General features: G+C 36.6%; 2 protein-coding genes across 23 annotated transcripts; both read right to left on the reverse strand.

The window, feature by feature from the left end:
• Nucleotides 1-18: 18 nt before the first annotated feature.
• On the reverse strand, nt 19-9,346 carry LOC103427178 (long chain base biosynthesis protein 1-like). Of its 20 annotated transcripts, XM_070818922.1 has the most exons (16): nt 8,653-9,346; nt 8,386-8,448; nt 8,171-8,255; nt 7,961-8,044; nt 7,181-7,295; nt 6,974-7,069; nt 6,626-6,767; nt 6,299-6,423; nt 6,078-6,204; nt 5,654-5,731; nt 3,690-3,840; nt 2,011-2,062; nt 1,369-1,618; nt 1,023-1,139; nt 332-752; nt 19-214 (listed from the first exon to the last, which is right to left on the reverse strand). In XM_070818922.1, the coding sequence occupies exons 5-8, from the start codon at nt 7,232-7,234 to the stop codon at nt 6,374-6,376; spliced, it is 342 nt and encodes a 113-aa protein (XP_070675023.1). In that variant the 5' UTR covers nt 7,235-7,295; nt 7,961-8,044; nt 8,171-8,255; nt 8,386-8,448; nt 8,653-9,346; the 3' UTR covers nt 19-214; nt 332-752; nt 1,023-1,139; nt 1,369-1,618; nt 2,011-2,062; nt 3,690-3,840; nt 5,654-5,731; nt 6,078-6,204; nt 6,299-6,373. The 20 variants fall into 20 exon arrangements, with proteins under 20 accessions (XP_070675023.1, XP_070675027.1, XP_070675034.1 ...); XM_070818926.1 differs by lacking the exon at nt 7,961-8,044 and having other exon boundaries at nt 3,701-3,840; XM_070818933.1 differs by lacking the exons at nt 1,369-1,618; nt 7,961-8,044 and having other exon boundaries at nt 332-379; nt 661-752.
• Nucleotides 9,347-13,131: 3,785 nt separating this feature from the next.
• On the reverse strand, nt 13,132-19,435 carry LOC103427183 (uncharacterized). 3 transcript variants are annotated; one of them, XM_070818935.1, is made up of 11 exons: nt 19,090-19,435; nt 18,636-18,845; nt 18,299-18,540; nt 18,109-18,194; nt 17,849-18,012; nt 17,525-17,628; nt 16,961-17,374; nt 14,234-16,860; nt 13,978-14,086; nt 13,487-13,567; nt 13,132-13,398 (listed from the first exon to the last, which is right to left on the reverse strand). In XM_070818935.1, the coding sequence occupies exons 1-11, from the start codon at nt 19,250-19,252 to the stop codon at nt 13,318-13,320; spliced, it is 4,281 nt and encodes a 1,426-aa protein (XP_070675036.1). In that variant the 5' UTR covers nt 19,253-19,435; the 3' UTR covers nt 13,132-13,317. The 3 variants fall into 3 exon arrangements, with proteins under 3 accessions (XP_070675036.1, XP_070675035.1, XP_008363476.3); XM_070818934.1 differs by having other exon boundaries at nt 17,525-17,631; XM_008365254.4 differs by having other exon boundaries at nt 17,525-17,631; nt 18,109-18,156; nt 18,294-18,540.
• Nucleotides 19,436-20,193: the final 758 nt, after the last annotated feature.

Consider the following 20,193-nt stretch of genomic DNA (forward strand, 5'->3'; position numbering starts at 1 on the left):
AGACAGTAATAAACATAATTTGAACCAAAGAGTTTAATATTTAAGCTAGAATTTTTTAAAAACAACTGAGGTCAAAAGATTTTATTTTTCTCTTCCAGAATATAATAGGGCAGCACATCTAGTGACGTATTTTGTTTCACACTAGCAAAAATGCCCGCGCGTTGCTGCGGGACTTGAATGCACCAGCCTTAACCACATGAATAAGACATTTAATCTGCAAAAAAATTCATCATAATCAGGAACAAACAAAAGGGATAGATGAGTGAAAGATGTTGGTAAGATGAGAGTTGAATCAAAGGAATCAGTAGTGTAAAACTGACAAAATGCTTACAAATTCAACTCCAATTGTGCTGATGTAGCTATCCAAGTATGAATTATCCTATTCAACGATTCCGAAGCTCAGACAAAAATTGCATGAGAAAAATTGAGATTATATGCAATTGTATGTCAAATAATCTGAAAAATACCTTATATCCAATTTAAGTGCATACACCTATAAACTAATCTTCATATATACTTTAAAATAAAACAGATCAATGTAATCTAAAACATTGGAAACATTATCATACAATTAAAGAATCACGATGCAGAAAATGTTCTTTCCATTATTTTCAAATAACTTTTCACCCCACAACACTGAGACAGAGAGCATACCCATACCAATGGAGGAAGGGAAACACAAAATACACTACTTGATCGCTTGTGGCTTATAGCTTTTATTGCTCAACCTGTCTTTATCTTCGTGTATCTCTCTGATTGAAATATTATTCATATAAAATTTCATTACAGTATAAAGTATATTTATATATAACATAATAACCTTTTAAAAGCAATATCTTATAAAAACATTCCATCAATCTAAGAAAACTGATGACAATCGTAAGCTAAACAATGAAATACCAAATAAAAACTATAAGCAGCAGTAATCTTCAAATCCGAACCTCAAATTCAAACTTTTCTTGTAATTCAAAAATTAAAAAAAGGAGGAAATGAAATATTAAAAAAAAATAAAAATCATAAACCTGCTTTGGAGTTTGCGGGAGGTTTGGAGTAGTGATCTGGAACGACATCGGTGCATTTTTTGTAGAAGCAGAATCGCTGGCTTCCACGATCATCAAGCAGAATCGTACCATTTTAATCTAGAAGTATAAAATAAAAAACCCTACACTCATCAAAGTAAACTAACGGCATGGGAAGAAATAGTAAGAGAATTCTACCAAAAACCAATTAAATACCAGCTCAAGAATGAATCGAAAGCATATATCTTATTTCATAGGTTTATGACAATTTAGGGTCAATAATCTTTGCACCTAATTAGCTCCATATGGGCTCCAGATACAAATCTAATCCATAAATGTGATATTATACCTGGTCTAAAGAACACAGAGAGCCCAAAATCTATTGTCTTAAGTGGTGCATCCTCTTTCTGGTTGACAAATAGAAAATTCTCTGGCTTTAAGTCCCAATGCATGACACCCAAAGAATGGCATGCTTCGAGGACACCAGTGATAACCCATGCAAGCTTTAGCTGCCTTTCTCTATGTAATGCCCAGACCACTTGAAAGGAGTCATTTGTAAGTCCCATGCCTACGCTTTGTAATGATGCAATTTTTTGACCCTGCAATTTTTTAAATTTTTTATTTGAATTTTGTTAAATTAAGTAATTTCGGGGAGGCCTACGCTTTCAAACTATAATCGACAACCGACATAAATAATTTGCACAGAAAGATGAACTAAAAAGGCGGCAAGAATGAAATCACACCCTTAAATGCACCAATGCAAATAAACACATTTTACAAGAATAAATCCAACAAAATCACAAATCAACAAAGGCATCTCTTAAGAATTTAAATAACCAAGATTTGGATGAACTGATTGTGAGTATTTGTGCATAGATGTGTAACTATTTACATAAAACATGTGAAGGACAATCAGTTTAGAGTTTCAAAATATATAATATTACAATTTCCATAAAAGATCAAGTATTGGGAAACAAAATTGGCATCTCACCTTCCACAATAGGTCGACAAATCCTTTGATTATGCTTTAGCTTCTTGTTTACCTGAAAACACAAATTCACTGTTTAGAATATCATAATTTCATGAAATGGTTCACCCTTGAATCAAGAAGAACTCCTTTGTTTTATGTATGGTACCGATAATCAACTCATAATATTGGATCTCAATTTATTTCAAACTTTTATGCATTTTTGACTATTCTAGGATCCATTTAGGCAATCTCTTAGACCATTAGTTTGTTCCCTTTGACTAAAATAAAAAACAGCACATCCGCTTGCTGCTTAGTGACTTGATAAGTCAGTCACAAAGATAACATGTAGAATGCAAATATGGATCACGAAAAACAACAGCTATAGAATTGATTATATAGAAGAAGAATACAAACTTATTGTGAGGTTATCCCAGCTATCCACTATGACCCAGTATATATAGCAAGTAAAAACTACAGAAGCAAAGATCTCATTCAATGACAGTTTGTTTCTTATCCAGAAAAATAAAATGAACAGGTTAATGACAATCTCAAAGTTGGTTTATGTTCAAATTAGTGAATTACCATAATCTTTGCTGGTTGGTTTTCAATCTGTATCTTAATTAGTAAACATGCTTACCAATCCAATGCCAACCTTCTTTTTAAGAATTAAAATGACACTATTTTTGTCCCTCATGGAGTTTGATAAATTTGCTCGATCGTTTATACGTGTACTCCTGGGAGTTCTTAAATCATCGTTCTACTACTCAACAGACATCAATCTGAAACATATGGCTTGTTCAGGTACGCTCTCTGGTTTGAAATTTGTCTCTCTTTTTATGCTGTTTGGTATGGTTAGTTAGTTTTCCCATATCCTTAGATCTCTCAGTCCAAGTTCAATTCAATATTGATTATTTGCTACAATATCTTCTCCTATTGTTGCGAGAGAATTCATATCAAGATTAACTTCATTATTTAATTCGAATGGAATCCAAAAGCGGTATAAATATGAAGGATAAAAAAGTAATAACAAAAGTCACATTTCAGCAGCAATTAATAGCAGAAATCAGAAAATAATTTCAGTAAAATAGAAAGCAAAGATTAGAACTCAACCCACTTCTACATTAGTAAGAATAAGAATGATTACGCTTAATCTAGAGAGAGAAACACAAAGATCAAAACATCAGGCATTTATTTTTGAAATACAGAGATCAAAATTTTAGGCATTTATTTCTGAAACAAAATAAATGAACAAAACCATCAACATCAAGGATGATTACAATTGATGGGTGCAATATGGAATATAAGTTTCTGGAGAGAGAAACAACCAAACTTCACACTGGATCATATTTTTTATAGAAAGAGAGAGTTGGAAGTACTTTTCAACAGCAGAGGTCAATCTTGGGCATAAAAAGAAAACATAGAAGCTTCACAGCACAATAATTAACCACAATCCTTTGTTTTTCTAAGTGCAAATAGAAAAACAGAATCAAAGTTTTGAACACAAAATCTTCACATTAGCCCAAGAATTATATTGTTTCTAGAGCTTTCCAAATTGCCAGCACGGAACGACAAACATAAAAGCACTAAAATATATAATTGGAAATATAAAAATAACAATTCCAAGAAACTAAATGGGAAGTTGGGCAGATCTGCACAGTAACACAAACTCATTACTCAAAATTAAGAGCATTGCGGCTCACCCTGAAAGCACCTCTTTTCCGATAAGGGAGAGAAAGGCCGTTGTTCTGGCTACTGAGTGCTGCTGGCTCCAAAGCAGTTTATGTTCCAGAACTTTATAAGAGCAAGTCACCCATTCAAAACCACCATAAATCGCGAGTTTACATCATTTTGCTACAAAAAAAAAAAGCAAACAAAAAAAAGGAAAAAAATAGAAAGTATAAGATTCAAACATGTTTACAATTACAAACACTTTACAATGCGTGTAAAAATTAAACGTTCTCAAGCACCCATGTCTCCAATTCGAGGCTAAAACCCAATTCCACAAAAGAAATCAACAATTTTGATCAAAACAGAAAAGCCAACAGACTCAAAAGGCCAGAATACAATTATACATATCCTTAGCTGCTATGGAAATCAACAGTTCCATATAAGTATACAAAAGATTTTCTTACACCTAATTTCGCAGCTTAGAGAGCAATAGTTATACTAAAACAACAATTAATTGAAACGATTGAAGGGGAAAAAAGCAAAAGTGGAAAAAAAGAATTCAACAAAGATTGTGTTCCCAATCTAAATACATTATATACTCCAGCACAAAATAAAACCCAGGTGTCCTTTAGCACCGAAGCTCTGTTCATGTGGATTTTGGGAAAAAAAACCGTTGAAAACTTAACAATCCAGATTAGGGGAAACAATTACGGAAAATTAACAACAACTAAACAAATTAAAGAACTGAAAACCCACAAAAAAAGCCCAAAAAAAAAAAACCAACTGACCTTAAAACAAAGAACATACTGAACAGAAAGGGAATCCCCAAAATTAGAGAAAATGAAACAAATAAGGGAATAAAGAGAGAGATGAATCCGCCAAAACCGGACCTAATGTACTAAAAAATTTGAAAATCTAATCTAACGTTAAAGAATCCAATTTAAAAAATGAACTTATCTTAGGAAATGATCACAAAATCCGGCACACATCATCCTCAGTAGCCTCTGCTCATGACCCCTACCCCTCTCCCTGAAATCCTGAATACCCCATATGGTTCTCTCTCTCCCTCTCTCTCTCTCTCTCTCTCCCCAAAATGGGAAGTGGAAAGTTTGGTCATGCAAGACTTAAGACATTAATTATTTAAAGGACCTAATGGATGGCAGAAAATGGTTGGGGGAGACGGGTTAGGATAGTAGGAAATGGACCAGTTTTTTTAATTCCTTGAGTCCATAATTTTGTAAGTGGTTTGCCAACTCCTTAATTTAATAAAATTAGTTTAGGACTTTGTGAGCATGGGCGCTGCATGTTTACAACAAAACAATTTTAAAGTTGAAAAACCTAACCCACTTATGAAATGTATTAAACCTTAAAGAGAGCTCAACCTCTAATAATAATCTTATTAAATTAAACCATAACCAAATTAAATAATGCAGACACAAAAGCACAACTATTGTCACACGAAGGAATTCACGATTAATACAATGTATATCTGTCGATAAAAAGATCTGTAGTAGCAAGCAATTCATCACACTATATAATCTGTCATATCTACCGTGCACTGCACTGCTTGGTCTGAAGTAGAGAAAAGAAACTAAGTATATCGTATAAAACCTCAGGGCAAACAAATAACTATAGAAGACAACGCATCTAATTGCAAATCACATGTACATCAAGGTTATGATCATCCATGTCTAGGTTTAAGACAATTTTAAGTAAAATTGCCACTATATATACACGGAGGGTGTCAAAGGAATTATATACTTTAATTAGTAAAATCAACGGCATATAAAATCCAAAAAGGGAATTCAAATTGGAACAGACGGAAAATAGATAAAAGATTTACCAGAAGCAAAACAATCACACAGTATTATCTCCACAATGAAGAAATTGTATCGCCAAAATGGAGATACATAAGTCTCAGACGGTTTATAGATGAAGGGAGATAGCAAAAATAAAAAGCGTAATCAGACAGATGAACAATGAAAATTAAACATACCAGGTGAGCAATACCAGACATTCCTGCCTTCAAGCAATCGGTTATTGTCTCCATGTTCAACTAAACCTCTATAGAAAACTGCAAAAAAACAGATGAGAATCACTTAGAAACGGGGAAAAAGTTTTCCATTAGCATTTTTCCAAAAGAAGGCAATCAATTGCTTTCACATTTAAAAAATAAAGTTTGAAAATTAAAAATGAAGCAAGTTGAGGAGAAGAAGCAGGTGACGGTAGACGATACATAAGTTTTTAGAGAATATCAAAATATATAATCTAGAAAAACAAATAAAGCAGCCAATCCGAAGTTAAATAAACAGAAAGAAAAAGACAACTTGAATTGAAAAAAATTCTTTTCTAAACACTTCATTTTCTATATTCTATTGGGTTCAATTTTTCACCAATTCTGCTTGGTTAAAAAGACATACCGCCTTCAGAAAATGACAATCTGCTTGGTTATATAATCTAGCACCAATTCTGCAACACCTTTCATGGATGCAGCTGCCTTGAACAGATCGGATTACATATGGCCAGCGGAGACGAACAATCTAATTCCTAATGGAAGATGACATTTATCAAGCGATGACTTTTTGGAGGCAACCACAAAGATGGAATGCTCTTTCAACAACTGCATAACCACAACCATTACAATTAAAAGTAGAGAGGCAGAAAAGGACAGAAAAGGATTCACAGAATCTGCTTTCTGTAGTCTGAGGAAGACAATTCAGGATTCTGGACTGCTAGCGAATGAGAGGCCCTGTATAGCTGACAATCCTGCACACCACATCACATCACGTCACATTTCTCAATCAAGAGCATCATAATGCAAGGCAGATAGTAAGTGATCTCACAAAGCAAAGGGGATGCCAAGGAAATTGATCAAGTGATGAGTACACACCACGGCGCTGACAACTGTCCAGATACAGAATAAAGAACATCAAACTACATGCAAGTGAATAAGAGATCAAGAACATACCTTTCCATAATATGGCAATATTTTTCTTCAGCTTTGTTATCAGACCAGGGTTTTCCTCGAGGATATCAATGGCAGTAATGGCAGCACTCGCAAAATATGGGGGCAAAGAAGCAGAAAAGACGTACCCAGAGCTACTCAATCGCTGCCAAATACCATATCCCAAAATTTTATCATTTAGAAACTTTTGACGCTTTTTGTTTAATATATGCATGCACATAAGTGATTGTGAGCACATAATTAAGCATTCACTAAAATAGAAAGATAAGAAAGTCATTTGCTTGTTAAAAATTTCATCTATCAACAGAGACATCATATAAATGGTTAATAGTGTGTATTCGGTAAACATACTTGGTGATTGGTGACTCTAGCACTTCCAGTGCAAAATCCTCCTTCTGTGGCTAATGCGTGTCCCATTGCACCAGTAATAATATCTATTTTTTCAACCTGCAAAATCACACCACCAGAAATCACAAACAGGTAATGGATCAATAGTTCTGAGAGATACAAAAAAAGACGGGTTTCTAAAAATACCGGAATCCTACAGTATTCAGTTACCTCTTCCAGATTTTCCAAGCACACCAAATGAGTTACTCTCATCCAATAACACATGAAACTTATATTTCTCCTTCAATTCAACTATCTTGTCTAAAGGGGCTATTTGGCCAGAATTCTGCAATTTTTATTAAAAGGAAACAAAATTCAAATAAAATCAACCTACATCTAATTGCATTCAGCTATTGAAGTTCTCAGAAAAGCTGAAGACAATTTGTCAAGATGCAAATGACAACGTTGAATGCTGAAAAGACAGTTTGTTTTTCTATTTGCCAGTGATTCACGTAGAGATGGAAGCTTTCCTCAAAATGTAACATGACACCAAGACTTTAAGAAAAACCTTAAAAAATTGTGTCCACTGAAGTATGAGCAACCTATTTTGTGAAAGTGGATGATGCTGGATTGAATCAAAAAACAGCTCACAACATATAAAAAATGAATAAATAAAATTTGATATACAGGAAAGCAACATACAGGAAAATAACCAAAAATACCAACGAAAAAAAGGGAAAACAATATACAGGAAAATACATTATCTTCATAAGTAAGAAGCAGATTGGAACAATGGAATTAGCAAAAAGCAAAAAAGCCCCAGCTCAAAACCCAATTTTTTTTCTAAATCTAATCCTAGATATGAACATTTCAGCGAAACCTAAACCCTGGACAGGCACAAATATTCAACTCTTCATAGAAAATTTAAAAGAATGACAACCCCAGCAAAAACCAAAAAAAAAATAAAAAAATAATCCAAACATATCCAAAATTAGCAAGAGAAACACAAACCCAAAAGCAAATCAGCCTCTCACACTAAGCAAACACAGTAGCAGCCATGCACGTCCATGGCTCTTTCATCTCAGGAGGCCATGACTGACGACGGAATAAACAAAAATACCAAAGAAAGATCAGATTCCAAAAAAAACCCAAATCGAAATGAACCCTAGAAATTGAAATTCAGAATTGAAAATTCAAATTGGGGGAGCTCTGATATTTTACCTAAATAGCAACTTAGGAGTTGCCGCTGCACCACTAATTCACAACTAAGCCGTAGCCATATCCATTCCTCAACAATCTTTGAATTCTAATTAAAACACAAAAAATATTGGAAAATGGTTAAAGATAAGTTATATAACCGCAGGCAAATCCATTCCTCAGCAATCTTTCAATTTTAATTATAAAAAAAAAAAAATTGTTAATGATAGGTTACACACCTGACCCAGAAAGCGTTTGCAAACTCCCAAAACAAAACCCTAAAATTAGAAGATAAACGTTTCCTGCAACCAAAAATGAAATCAAACAAAAAATCCACACACAAATCAGCAAAAAATAAAGAAAGCATTTAGCAAGAATCGAATTTTACAACAATCAATTAAAAAAATCTCTCCAGATGAAATGTTCTATTTGTCCTAATAATATTAGGTTATATATATATATATATATATATGATTAAAAAGTGAGAGAGAGAGAGAGAGACGAACCTTCATATGGAGGCTAGCGATCCGGAGCTCGAGAAATCTGTGGAAGCAAATGAAAAAGCCCTGATTTTCCATATTTCTTCTGTTCTAGGATGAGAGAAACGGAAGAGATGGAGCTGTGGCTGCTATGGTTTGAGGAGGACAGAAACAGGAAGAGTGAGAGATGAGAGGGCTCGCGTAGGAGAGAGAGGAAGAGTGAGAGATGAGAGCTGGTTGGGTTCTACTCCTGAGACTCGTGTCCCGTTAACTACAGGCCCCCATACTTTTCTCTGACTGTCCCCCCTCTCCCACTCATGAAATCGAGGATCTGCAGCAATGGCGCTGAGATCCCCACACCTCTCTCTCGCTCTGTCTCTCTCTCTCCCTCTCTATCGGAGGCATGGCCTCCCATCCCCGAAACCCTCACTGAATGACAGCAAACCCAAACCCACCCCAATCCGTCTCAAATGCACAGGACAAACTTACCCTCCTAACTTTTAATAACTACGTTCCAACCCAGCCCCATATCCCACGGTTTTGTTGTAAATAAAGCAAAATCGAGGGGGGAGGAATTGACCTCAAAAGACAAAATCACCCTCTGAATTTTTGAGAATTACCCCCCAACCCAGCCACATTCGGCTGGCATTGTTGTAAATAAAGCAAAATCAAAACAAAGGTGAATAGCGCCTGCCCTCCCCCCTACTTTAGAATAAGTAATGTGGGTGGCTTTCATAGATGGGAAGAGTCAAGAGTGGCTGGCTATGGTGTTGAAAGCTTATGTAAACAATTTGATTCTAAATTAATGAAATATTATATAATTTGGAAAACAAACAATGAGTGTCGTAAATGCAATAAACTAAATCGTTGTATTAAAAAAAGTTACATAACATATAAATCTGATAGTATACATTTTACCAAAAAGAAAATAAATAATAATAAGACATACAACCAACCTGCCTTTGTTTGTCTAAACCAAAAACTTCATCTAGTCTATATATACAACAAACTAATTTTGACCGTTGATACTTGATCAATTGCAGAACTGCCATCTATTACTTCTATTTTTCTTCGGACTAAAACCAAAAAGTTATTTTTCTCTCCAAAAGTTTCTCTATGTTCTGGACAAAATCTCAAGTCCAATTGCTTTATCTTGTCTATAGCCGTTCCGGGTTGCTTTGTTGGGTTTGACCGCTAAAGCCCTTCCAGTCTTGTGAGTACTTGTGACTGATTCCGTCGTCCTTTGCTTATTCTGACATGACTTATATCGCTTGGCCTTAAATCTTCCCCATTAACTGAGAATTTGACTTTACCCTCGTTGTCCGGTTTATCAAGAATTCTTGTAGCGTCTGACGCAGACTTAACAACAACTTGAGCAAAGAGTGATTGCTCTTTAGGATGAACAGGCTTCTTCATAAAGATTGACTACTATCTCCAAATTTCCTGCATATACATGATGAGTTAAATATTATTGAAGATGATGATAATAAATCAATAGTAAAGCCATACATATCTTGACACACAAAACTGATCATATGTTGTACCATCTCAACTAACCATATGCTGTGCCATCTTTGATTCAACAAGTTATTATGGTCGGTTTAGATGGTACAAACTGTTAAATTTCAACATCTGGTCAACAGTCAGCTACTAATTACCGCACCGATATTGCCCCAACTTAACTACATGCACATCTCGGCAGTTGCTGAATTTCTATCACAAAAAACCTTGGTGCAAAATGTGTAACCATTCAATAAAAGTTGAGTAATCAATGAAAAAAAGAGACTAGACTAAAGTCCTCTTCTTAAATAGCTTTTGAAACAGCTTTGACGACCTGTTTAAATAGCTTTTGAGTTCTTCATTTGAAACAGGATGACCCTTTGAGAAAGTCAAGAATAAAGTTCTATCATTGTTGTCAACACTAGGTTGATGCACATCATCATATGCTTCTTGGGGTGGCAATAGACGAGGTTGAGCCTCAACAATATCATCACCCTGCTGGTTAAGTGAATAATTATGCTGAAACCCTTGTTGTACTATTGGACCATTCAACAAATTGGTTTGCTGGAAAGCACTGGGTATATGATCCAAATATGGATATGATGGGACTATAATTATATCCCAAAAAGCTCTATCGAAGACATTGTCAATAAATCTCCTCACCTCTTCCCTGGCCTTCTTGTTCTCAAACACAAACTCAAGTGGAATATTTTTGGTAAGAAGAAGAAGACAAAATGTTCGGAACTGGCTATCAATTTCCTCCAACGCCAGAGGAGCTTAATTTGAATGCAGATAGTGTAAGTGCATGATCGACTCGCACGCTAAAGCATACAGGTCCGAGTCATATAAATCTGACGTGCCCGCCATAAAATTGTAGTGAGTTTCTGTGTCCAGAAAATACCAAAAGGCTATGACAAGCTTATATTGGTTAGGATCAAAACGTAAACCCAGCAGTCGAACATATATTGTGCGATCGATTGAATGGAATAGCTTTAGCTCTTCAAAAGCTCTGTAAGACGATAAGTGCATGATGATGTAAGTGCCAGTGCTCTTGGAGTGTTTGGTTTTCAAAGGGCTGGTTACGGTTTCAAAGGCTTTCGATGTTGGTCCTTCGGCCAAAAGGTTGTGTTCTTTTTTTAAGTTTCAGTGATAAGCATGGTTTTCCCTCTCAGCGCACCTTGTTATATAATAATTCTAATTAGTTACCAAAAAGGGTAACTGTAATTTCTGACCCAATTAAATTCTCCACGTTCTGAAGTGTTTTGCACTTTTACTATTGTATTAGGGTGTCAATGCCCTTATTATCCAAATATCAAGTAGTTCCCAGTCCTTTTCATTTTTGGTTTTTGTATTCCTTAGTTGTTTGGATATATACTGCTATAATCCCCAAATTGTTAACTAAATTTTTGGTTCCCAAACAATATCTAAACTAACACCAAGGTTTAATCACTAAAGACCAAAAAAAAAAAAAAACAAAAAAAAACTAGACGTCTGAAGAGGAAACAAAGAAAATTATTCTGCAGTCGGCCCTACATTTAGCCTTGAGGTTGCGAAAATCCTTATGCATCTCTCTTCCTTCTCTCCCTGTCTTTTGGCCCACGCTCACAACTAACACAAAGGATTTAGCTCCAATTGTCACGGTTTTTAATGGATTTTGAACTGTGAGACGTGGCGCTTTTCGAGAAACTAGCCGGGAAGACGTGGAGCGGCATCACTATTTTGCCATTTTTATTTTGATTTCGTTCAATAATTACAAGAAATTCACTCAGAATTTGTTGATTTTAGATTCTCTCTTTAGGAGAGTTCTTTCATTTTAGTTTTCATCTTGCTTACCACTTTATTAATTATTGTTAGATGTTGATCACCTTATTAATTACTGTTAGATTAGTTTAAATTTCGAGATTTGTGCAGTTGATAAATTAAATCAAACTCATCAAATGGTAATCAATAGGGTGGTGAGCAAAAATATACCCAAAACAAAAGGTTAGCAAAGAGGAAGATGGTGGAGTCCATTTACAGAGGATAAAGAGATACAAAACGATAAGTATGAGAGAGGAACAACATCGTCTAGGTTTAGTCATACCAAGGGCAAATCATCATCTTCTTAGCGAGTCTGCCACCGACTTTGCAACTAAAATTTTTTCAGATTCAATTCTCGACATAAGCCCACCTAATGCTTATGGCAAAATCGCGACGGTAAACCACCGTCTAGTGCCTAGGGTGATTTTTCGAACACTGATCACAATATGACTTGAGTGTTATTATTCTCACATGAACATGAAATTTAACGATTCCAATAATCATTATACTTTTTTCTAATGAGCTTGGCTTTCAACAAAGTACTTAAAATTTGCTTAATATTGCTTTATTGTAATTTTATAGATCGAGTTTTGTGAAGACCCTTTTTGGTGCTAATCTTCCCTTAAACTTAATGGATTTTCTGTTTTGCAATTTGACGTTTTTACCCTTGAAAATTAGGTCCACTTCAGCAGTTACGAATGACAAAGGTGTGTTGGGTAAGTCCACCTAGTAATGTCTGGGGTTATATCGTTGTTTTCATATTACGGATTCTTGCAATTAGTTCACTAGTACGGTAATTCTTGTAAGTAAAAGCCAAGTTTGTGCTGAAAGGATTTGTTTCTCACATGTTGTTTGAACAGTGTAAGATATATCGGATAACGGGAGACATCGAAAGGGGACAAATGTTGTAAAATGAATTGGCAAATTCAACTCAAGGTGACCTCTCAATCTCTAAATTTTACTTTAAGGTTAAGAATCTGTGTTCGGAGATTTCCTTGTTAGATCTAGCTCAATCAGTGTTTAAAGCTCAAATAAGGCGGCACATTATCCGTGGCATTAAAAAGTACTCTCTTTGTTACTTGTGTACACAGATAGATCGGCAACCTCTCTCGGAAGAGGTTCAAAATTGAACTCCATGTTTACGAGAGTAACATGACTGTACAACTAACATTATATCAATAAAATGAAGGCAAAACCATAGCGGTATAAGGTAAGAAATGAAACAATTTCTAGATTTTGAATGTTTTCAGAACAAGAAAATGTGGAAAATGTCTGTATAGATAGTTAGCTAGTCACTACAACAAAAGGAGAGGATCAAAGAAAAAGAATGGTGCGAAATAGTTAGTGTGGCATGGAATGATTAGGCGGATGGAATCCTCTTACGCTCGAAGGTTATTGAGAAGTAGAGGGGACGTTGTTGGTATGTTTTGTACAATCGAATGGTCCGATTACTTGATTAGCTTTTCGCTTCACCTGAAATTCAAAAACAGTGTCAGCGCATCAGCTCATTGGTACATCTGTAAACAATGAATAGATGACCGTCTAGGAAGCAAAACCATACCGGAGACCATGGACCCAGTTGAGGTTGAGATTTGTTGGGGGGTGAATTTTGTACAGCGCCACTTTTCTTTGTCAAAATTTCCTGTAGAAACACTCGGTATAAGATAACTACTATCATGCTAGAGACTACAAAATGTGTCTTGTATCAAAACCGAGAACTAGAGAATAATCAAAATGTTTGGTCAGAATAAAATAGAGGCATCCAAACGCCACAGGCATTGGATCAACCGGAAGTTCAGAACTACTTGCTATGGTTTGTTTTCGTCTTCATAAATGTGGTTAGTAGTGTGTAATCTTATTGGTTTGAAGAAAAAGCAATAATTACATTATTACGTACATTTGAAGATCCAAACCAAATTAAGTAGTTGTAGTCCCAGGAGACAATTGGTATGTCAAAACAAAAAGTTATAAAATGCTGACATGGATAACAAAAGCAGTTTGCGTGTTATAAGTTATAGTGTGCAGATGAAAGACTAGTAGTACAAGTATTACCTCTCCGGCTGCTTCAAGTGCAGCTAACCATTCGTCAGAGAATGGAACAGCATCTGATGGAGGCTTTATTACAAGGCCCTCTGGCTTCCTATCACTCCCAGATTTCTTACTGCAAAAAGAGACAGGGATAACTGAATTTCGCATGGAAATTTCAATCTATAAAGGATGTGCACCAAATGGCTTAAAGGAACACAAGGACAACACACTGACACAAATATAAGCAGATAAAACTGATCTATGTTTTTTTGGAACTTACAGCTCGTTTGTAGCCTCCTTATCTTCTGCGGGGTGCAAGGAATCTTCTAATTCATGCTGCAGTTCACTGTTAAAAGTATGATTATTGAAATCAATTTCGGATTCCTCTGCTAAATTGCCTTTCAGTGCATTAACTTCATTATCCTGCAGAATACTTCCACTTGATGATGTTCGATCAGAAATGACAGATGAGCATAATTCTCCTCCCCAGGCATTTAATGCCAAAGTTGACACTGAAGTTTCACCAGTGGTGGTTGTTGCAAACGAATCAGCCTCCAGAGAAGCAGCTTGGCTGCTTAGCTTATAGTCATGACTGAAACCCTCTGCAACTTCCATCTGTAAGAAGTCAGCCTTTTCTTCCAAATCAGGTGTGCAGTCATGCATTGCTGGTCCTACTATGGAACTCTTTGTTTCGCTTCCACAAGCATTATAGTCATTAAAAACAACCTCGTGTACAGTTTCCACAAAATCCTTACGGGAACTGTTGTTTGCAAGCAAAGTACCATTCAAACAAGACCCAGGGTAAATATCCTGGGACACTCGTATAACATCAATATTTGGATGATGAAGCTCAGGACATCCAGCTACTTCTTCATATACATTATTAACAACTGCTGAGCATGCATAGTTTGAGACTGAGGTATGTTCTCGCAGATCTCCAAGAGCTAGTTCCTTCATTATGTCACTACCTTCATCAACTTGTTTATTTTCTTCATCCAAGATTTTATGCTTAGATAAACCATGGGTACTTTGCGACCCACTTCCACCTAAATCGTTCACTTGTGAGCTGATATCTGCACAATTCCCAGTGTTATCCATAAGGGGCTCTTCAAAAGATTCTCTACCTTCAAGTGAACTCACATGAACCTCTGGACTCTGATTCAGTATTCTATCTTCTGCATTTAAGCAACTTGCATTCATCACACTAATTTCCTCTCCACTGAAATTGATTTTATCACCCATCAAATTATTCGGCTCTACCGAAGTATCTTGAAATAGCACTTTCAGGTTTAGCTGGGACGTGAAATCTCTACTTTTCCAGAAACTGGCATCCATAGCAGTCACTTCACCTATGGCTTGAACTTCATCCACACTCTCCAACTTCAAACAACAGTCTTGACAATTAAGCTGAGAGTCATTCCTAGGGTCAAGGTTGTAACTCTCAACCATTGCTTTGTCTTCCAACACTGAAGCAAAATTGTCCTGGGACTCAACTATTGCTGCCCCATTGGACCTGCAATCTGGCATAGCAGGTGGCATTAGAGAAAGGGTTTTAGAAACTTCTGATTCATTTCTGCAGGCACCAGTTCCGTGTGTTTCTTTTAAATCAACACATTGAAGAGCAATTTTCTGCCGGGATTCTTCAGGGATAGTACTGAATCTATCCAATACACAATCATCTAAGCGCAATATATTTTCCTGGAAAACCTGTTCTCCGATATAGCAGGAATTTGAAAGGTCTAGCTGTTCAGGCTTTTTGTTTCCACAATCAGTTTTCACCAATTGACAATTATCTGAAGCAGAAGTCCTCCGGTCAGCGTCATCCATTTCATCTGTTAATCTTCCACTTAGAGTCAGCATTTGTGCATCTTCCTCCTGTGGGTTCTCACTCATTTTGTCAAATGTACCACCATTATTTGAGCGGTCACCAAATCCAGAGTCACACAAAGCATCAGAGTCAGTTGCACTAGAATTTTGGACTTTTGGACTGACATCTGCAACCTTCACACAACTGTAGGTCTGCATCTCTTCAGAAGTTTGACATTCCTTGGTGAAACTACCACTATTTTCCCATACCATTTGATCTCCTTCACAGGTCAAAGGTTTAGACAGATCACCTTGTTCCCCATGCAATTTATTGTCACGATCACCGCTAGACTGATCAACATATGATACTGAAGTACTATTGACAGAACTTGCATCTTCAGACTTGGACTTTGAAAAAACACAGCAATTCTTCTGGGGAGAAACAATGGGTTTGTCTTCAAGAAGTTGATGGTCGGTTATGACTCTGCCAAAAACACCAGGAAATTTCACCGTGGAACTAAGGTGGGATGTAACCTGCGATTTATCAGTATCTTTAATTTTTGGAGGAAGTACAAAAGCAACATTCATGCTATTATCATCTTCATCCAATTGTTCACAGGTTCCCCTCTGTGAAAGAAGTTTATCCTCATTCCTCTTAAATTTTTCCATGTGAACAACCTTTTCGGTAATATATGGTTCTGCTTGTCCCATAGATATTTGGTCTTCATGAACAGGAATCATATCGAACTTCTGCTTATTATCTGTCATATCACAATTACTTGGGCTAGACCTAACCTTCAGATCTGCCTTCTGCATATCTGTTACTAGCGAGAATGATTCCACCATCTTATTTGTGGCAGGGTTCACAATAGATAAAACGGAGCAATCCAAACTTGAGCAATGGACATCATTCTTTCCTGTTATTGTGACATCATTATATCCCGTTATTGTGCCATCCATGGTCACATTTTGCTTTTCCCCAACTGAAGAGGACAGCTGAAATTCATGAATTGGATCTACAGGGCCTGCTTGCCTCAAATTAGGAATAACGCATGATTGAGAGCTTGTCTTCAAAGGACTAGGCAAAGAAGAAGGTTTTGGCTGCAAACAAATAATCAAAATTGCAGCAATAAAAATCAGACATTGAAATTTGAAAGTATCATAATTCTTTTATGCAGCAATAGAGTAGTTAGAAAAATACCTGATGAAAGAAACCCAGCGATGGTGATGGCATCCGCAAACCTGATGGCTTTGATGTTGGGGGTCGAGGATGTTCCACACCAGAAAGAGGGAGAGGAACTACAGTTTTTCTGGATCTGTCATCACAGCAATATGATGCATGCTTGGTCGAAGGAAGTGCTTGTTTTGAGTTCACCTCAGGAACTGCAGGTTTTCTGGATCTGTCATTACGGCCACGTGATGCATGAGCGGTAGAAGGAAGGGCTTGCATTGGAATCCTATGTGGAACTGCAGTTTTTCTGGATCTGTCAACAAGGCCATATGCTGCATGACCATTTGAAGGAACTGCTTGTTTTGATATCCCCTCTAAGCCCTTATTTGCTTCAAAAGTCGGTGGACAGGATATTTTGGTTGGAGAACCCTTCACCAAGCTGGCCTGCAAAATTATGGAAATTCACAACACAGGAAGCATATGAATCCTTATAAATAACAAACAGCACAACATAGTAAGGAAATGTCAGCCAGTTATAGTCCCAAATATATCTAGTAGTTAATTTACAGAGACTACTAAGTTACAAGTTCTCACCACATTCCTTCTGGCCTGTCGAACAGAACTTTTGGAAGTTAAAAAATTTCCATTAGGAGTGACTTTCGCATTATTTGGCCCACTTTTGGTGTCGTTCAATTTCACTGCTGTATGAGAAAGTAGTAGTTAACAGAATATAAACAAATAATTTACTTCTGATTCAAACGTGGAAATTTAATTTCTTTAACTTTTAAGAAAGTAGAAACATATTAGACAACAAAGCCCTCTAGAAGTAGTCAAATATACAAATCTTCTTCAGTTATCTCACGACAGCAAAATATTTTTCGTAACGCATTGCAGTAACAATGTCTATAAAAATGTTACCAGGATGAGCAATCTGATTCCGCTTTAAATCATTTGCACCAACTGTAACATTCTTGGAAGTCCTAGAAAGCAGACAGGAATCTGGTCTTGGAACCGGTATTTTAGAAACTTTTGGTTCTTTAATTGGTGATTTCATGGTATTCACATTCGCAGGCCTTTTAACAGTTCCCATTAGTCAAGGCCAACTTTCCCAAAAACTCATCTTAGTAACAAAAGATTCAACAAAACTCCTACAAAAAGAAAATTAATCAAAAGGATATGAAGAAGAGGCCACAGGTCGAGGGCAACCACTGCGTTTTGAGCCACTTCTATTAATATCCCGGGCTGAAAGCACCTTCCGCTTGGCCTAAAATTTTGAAACACTCAGGAAGTTAGTTTCACACAACTCCAATCAAACAACCTTCACTTAAAAGAAAACTTTGCCATCCTATAAGAGATTTGAGAACTAACCGCGGAACCTGGTGCTACTTTATCTTTAGCTGACGAGTCATGCTTTGGTAATGGACTGCCACCAACAGTCCTATCCTTCTTATTTGAAGGACTTTCCGGCAAAACCTTGAATAAATTTTCTTCAATAACATGTAGATCTGCTGAATCAGTAATGCTATTTGTGTCTTCCTCAATAACTGACAACAACCCATTAGAATTTGCATTCCCGCTAATCATGGATAGTTCCTCGGAATTTAGTACACCTGACAGAATACCAAAATGGGAAAGAAAAAATCCAATCTTTAATTTTCTTTTCTATCAAAAATTATTTCTCAAACTCATAAACCAAAATATAAACCTTCATCGGTAAAGAAGGCTCGATCCCAAGCAAGGCTTTTGCGCAAATTGTATCCACCCCCTTTCTTCTTCCTCTTCATTTGCTGCGGCAGGAGGCTGAGTTTTTGCTCTTCTAATTTATTTGCAACCGTATTCTCTTTATTTGCATTCGCATTCTCTCTACAAAGCGTAGAACTCGGCTTTTTGGAATTCTCACTCACCACCACACCTTCTGCAATACAATTCAATGATTTTTCATTATATGTCATGCAATGTAGGTCCAATTACGTAAATATACATATAAACATGTAAATGTCGATCAATTAGCAGACAGATTTCGCCCTACTGAGCTAATCAGAGGTCAAATTGAGTCCACATTATTCAAATTGAAAGGGGAAAAAAAAACCCTAGACAGCCAAAACAAAGTACAAGAGACGAAGCATAGATTCAACGAAAGTATAAGAGAAAACCCTAACCGAGTGGCTTGGATCTGCGGGTTTGGAGAGGCGAGCAGAAGAAAAAGGCGTCGTCTTTGGAGATTTTGCTGGTGCTGCTGCTTGAAACGGTGTCACCGTGGGTCAATTGAAGCAGCGAGTCGTCTTCTCCTGCGATTTCGATGAGTGGGACGTCGGACTCCATCTCTCTCTCTCTCTCTCTCTCTCTCTCTCTGGATATCTAGAAAAATCGAATGATCGGAGGAAGTTGTTACGGGTGGAAGAAATGGTCGAATCAAATGGGTGTGCAGAGTAGAGTAATGGAGTGTGCAAAGTGTTTGTTTATTTGTTTGTGGATCTTCAATTTTTCAAAGGGTCGACGAGCGGCAAAAGGCTGAACGGGGGGGGTGGGGACAAATAGACCGTGCGAGCACGTGACTACCGAGAGGAAATGACGAAAGCACCATTGTGGTCAACTTTGAGTCGAGGACGATTAATCTGGGCATAAGGGTGATTTCACCTCCAACATGGACGTATGGATCGTTAGATCAATGATACGATCGGGTCATTTCTCTTATTCCAACGTGGTGACATGATCCGTTTTCTTAATGGATTTGCACAACCATTACCCGTTAAGCTAACAAACTCGACATACAAGTTAACCTGTGGAATGGCACAATCTGTTTCACCTGTTAAGAATTATGAATTTCGTAAATTTTTAGATTTAGAGTATAAAGGAAAAGAAGAAAGAGATGAGCTTTGCAATCACAAGTCGTGACTTGATGGTTGATGGAGGCATCGGATGACTTCAAATTCCTTTTCATTTTAAATGAGTTGGTTAAAACTAGAGGGTCAACAACTTTTCTTTTAATATAAGCGATATTATTGCTTTAAGCTCTACTAAACGAAGAGATACCCATAACACTAGATTGAAAGTGAATGTCAACTATATAGTTGGGTGCCAATAAATACGCTTCGGTCCAAATACAAAACTCATTGGTTATAACTAGCATAACTAGCATGCATGACTTCTCATGAAACTTACAAGTTTGGAAGGAACATCTATTATACGCAGTTTTATCCTTGTTTTGCAAAGAGTATTTCCACAACTTGAACCCGTAACCCTTTGTTCACTACTAAGAACGG

The sequence above is a fragment of the Malus domestica genome, chromosome 03 (genome assembly GCF_042453785.1).
Source record: "Malus domestica chromosome 03, GDT2T_hap1".
In the NCBI taxonomy this organism is placed as follows: Eukaryota; Viridiplantae; Streptophyta; class Magnoliopsida; order Rosales; family Rosaceae; genus Malus; species Malus domestica.

Coding starts and splice junctions, on each gene's coding strand:
- LOC103427178 (XM_070818913.1), bottom strand. CDS start 7,234: ATGTGTTATTGGATGAGAGTAACTCATTTGGTGTGCTTGGAAAATCTG. Junction 7,070..7,156: donor CTGAATACTGTAGGATTCCG/GTATTTTTAGAA, acceptor GTGATTTTGCAG/GTTGAAAAAATAGATATTAT. Junction 6,424..6,625: donor TATTGCCATATTATGGAAAG/GTATGTTCTTGA, acceptor TGTGGTGTGCAG/GATTGTCAGCTATACAGGGC.
- LOC103427183 (XM_070818934.1), bottom strand. CDS start 19,252: ATGGAGTCCGACGTCCCACTCATCGAAATCGCAGGAGAAGACGACTCG. Junction 18,541..18,635: donor AGCCTTCTTTACCGATGAAG/GTTTATATTTTG, acceptor GTATTCTGTCAG/GTGTACTAAATTCCGAGGAA. Junction 17,375..17,524: donor GACAGGCCAGAAGGAATGTG/GTGAGAACTTGT, acceptor ATAATTTTGCAG/GCCAGCTTGGTGAAGGGTTC.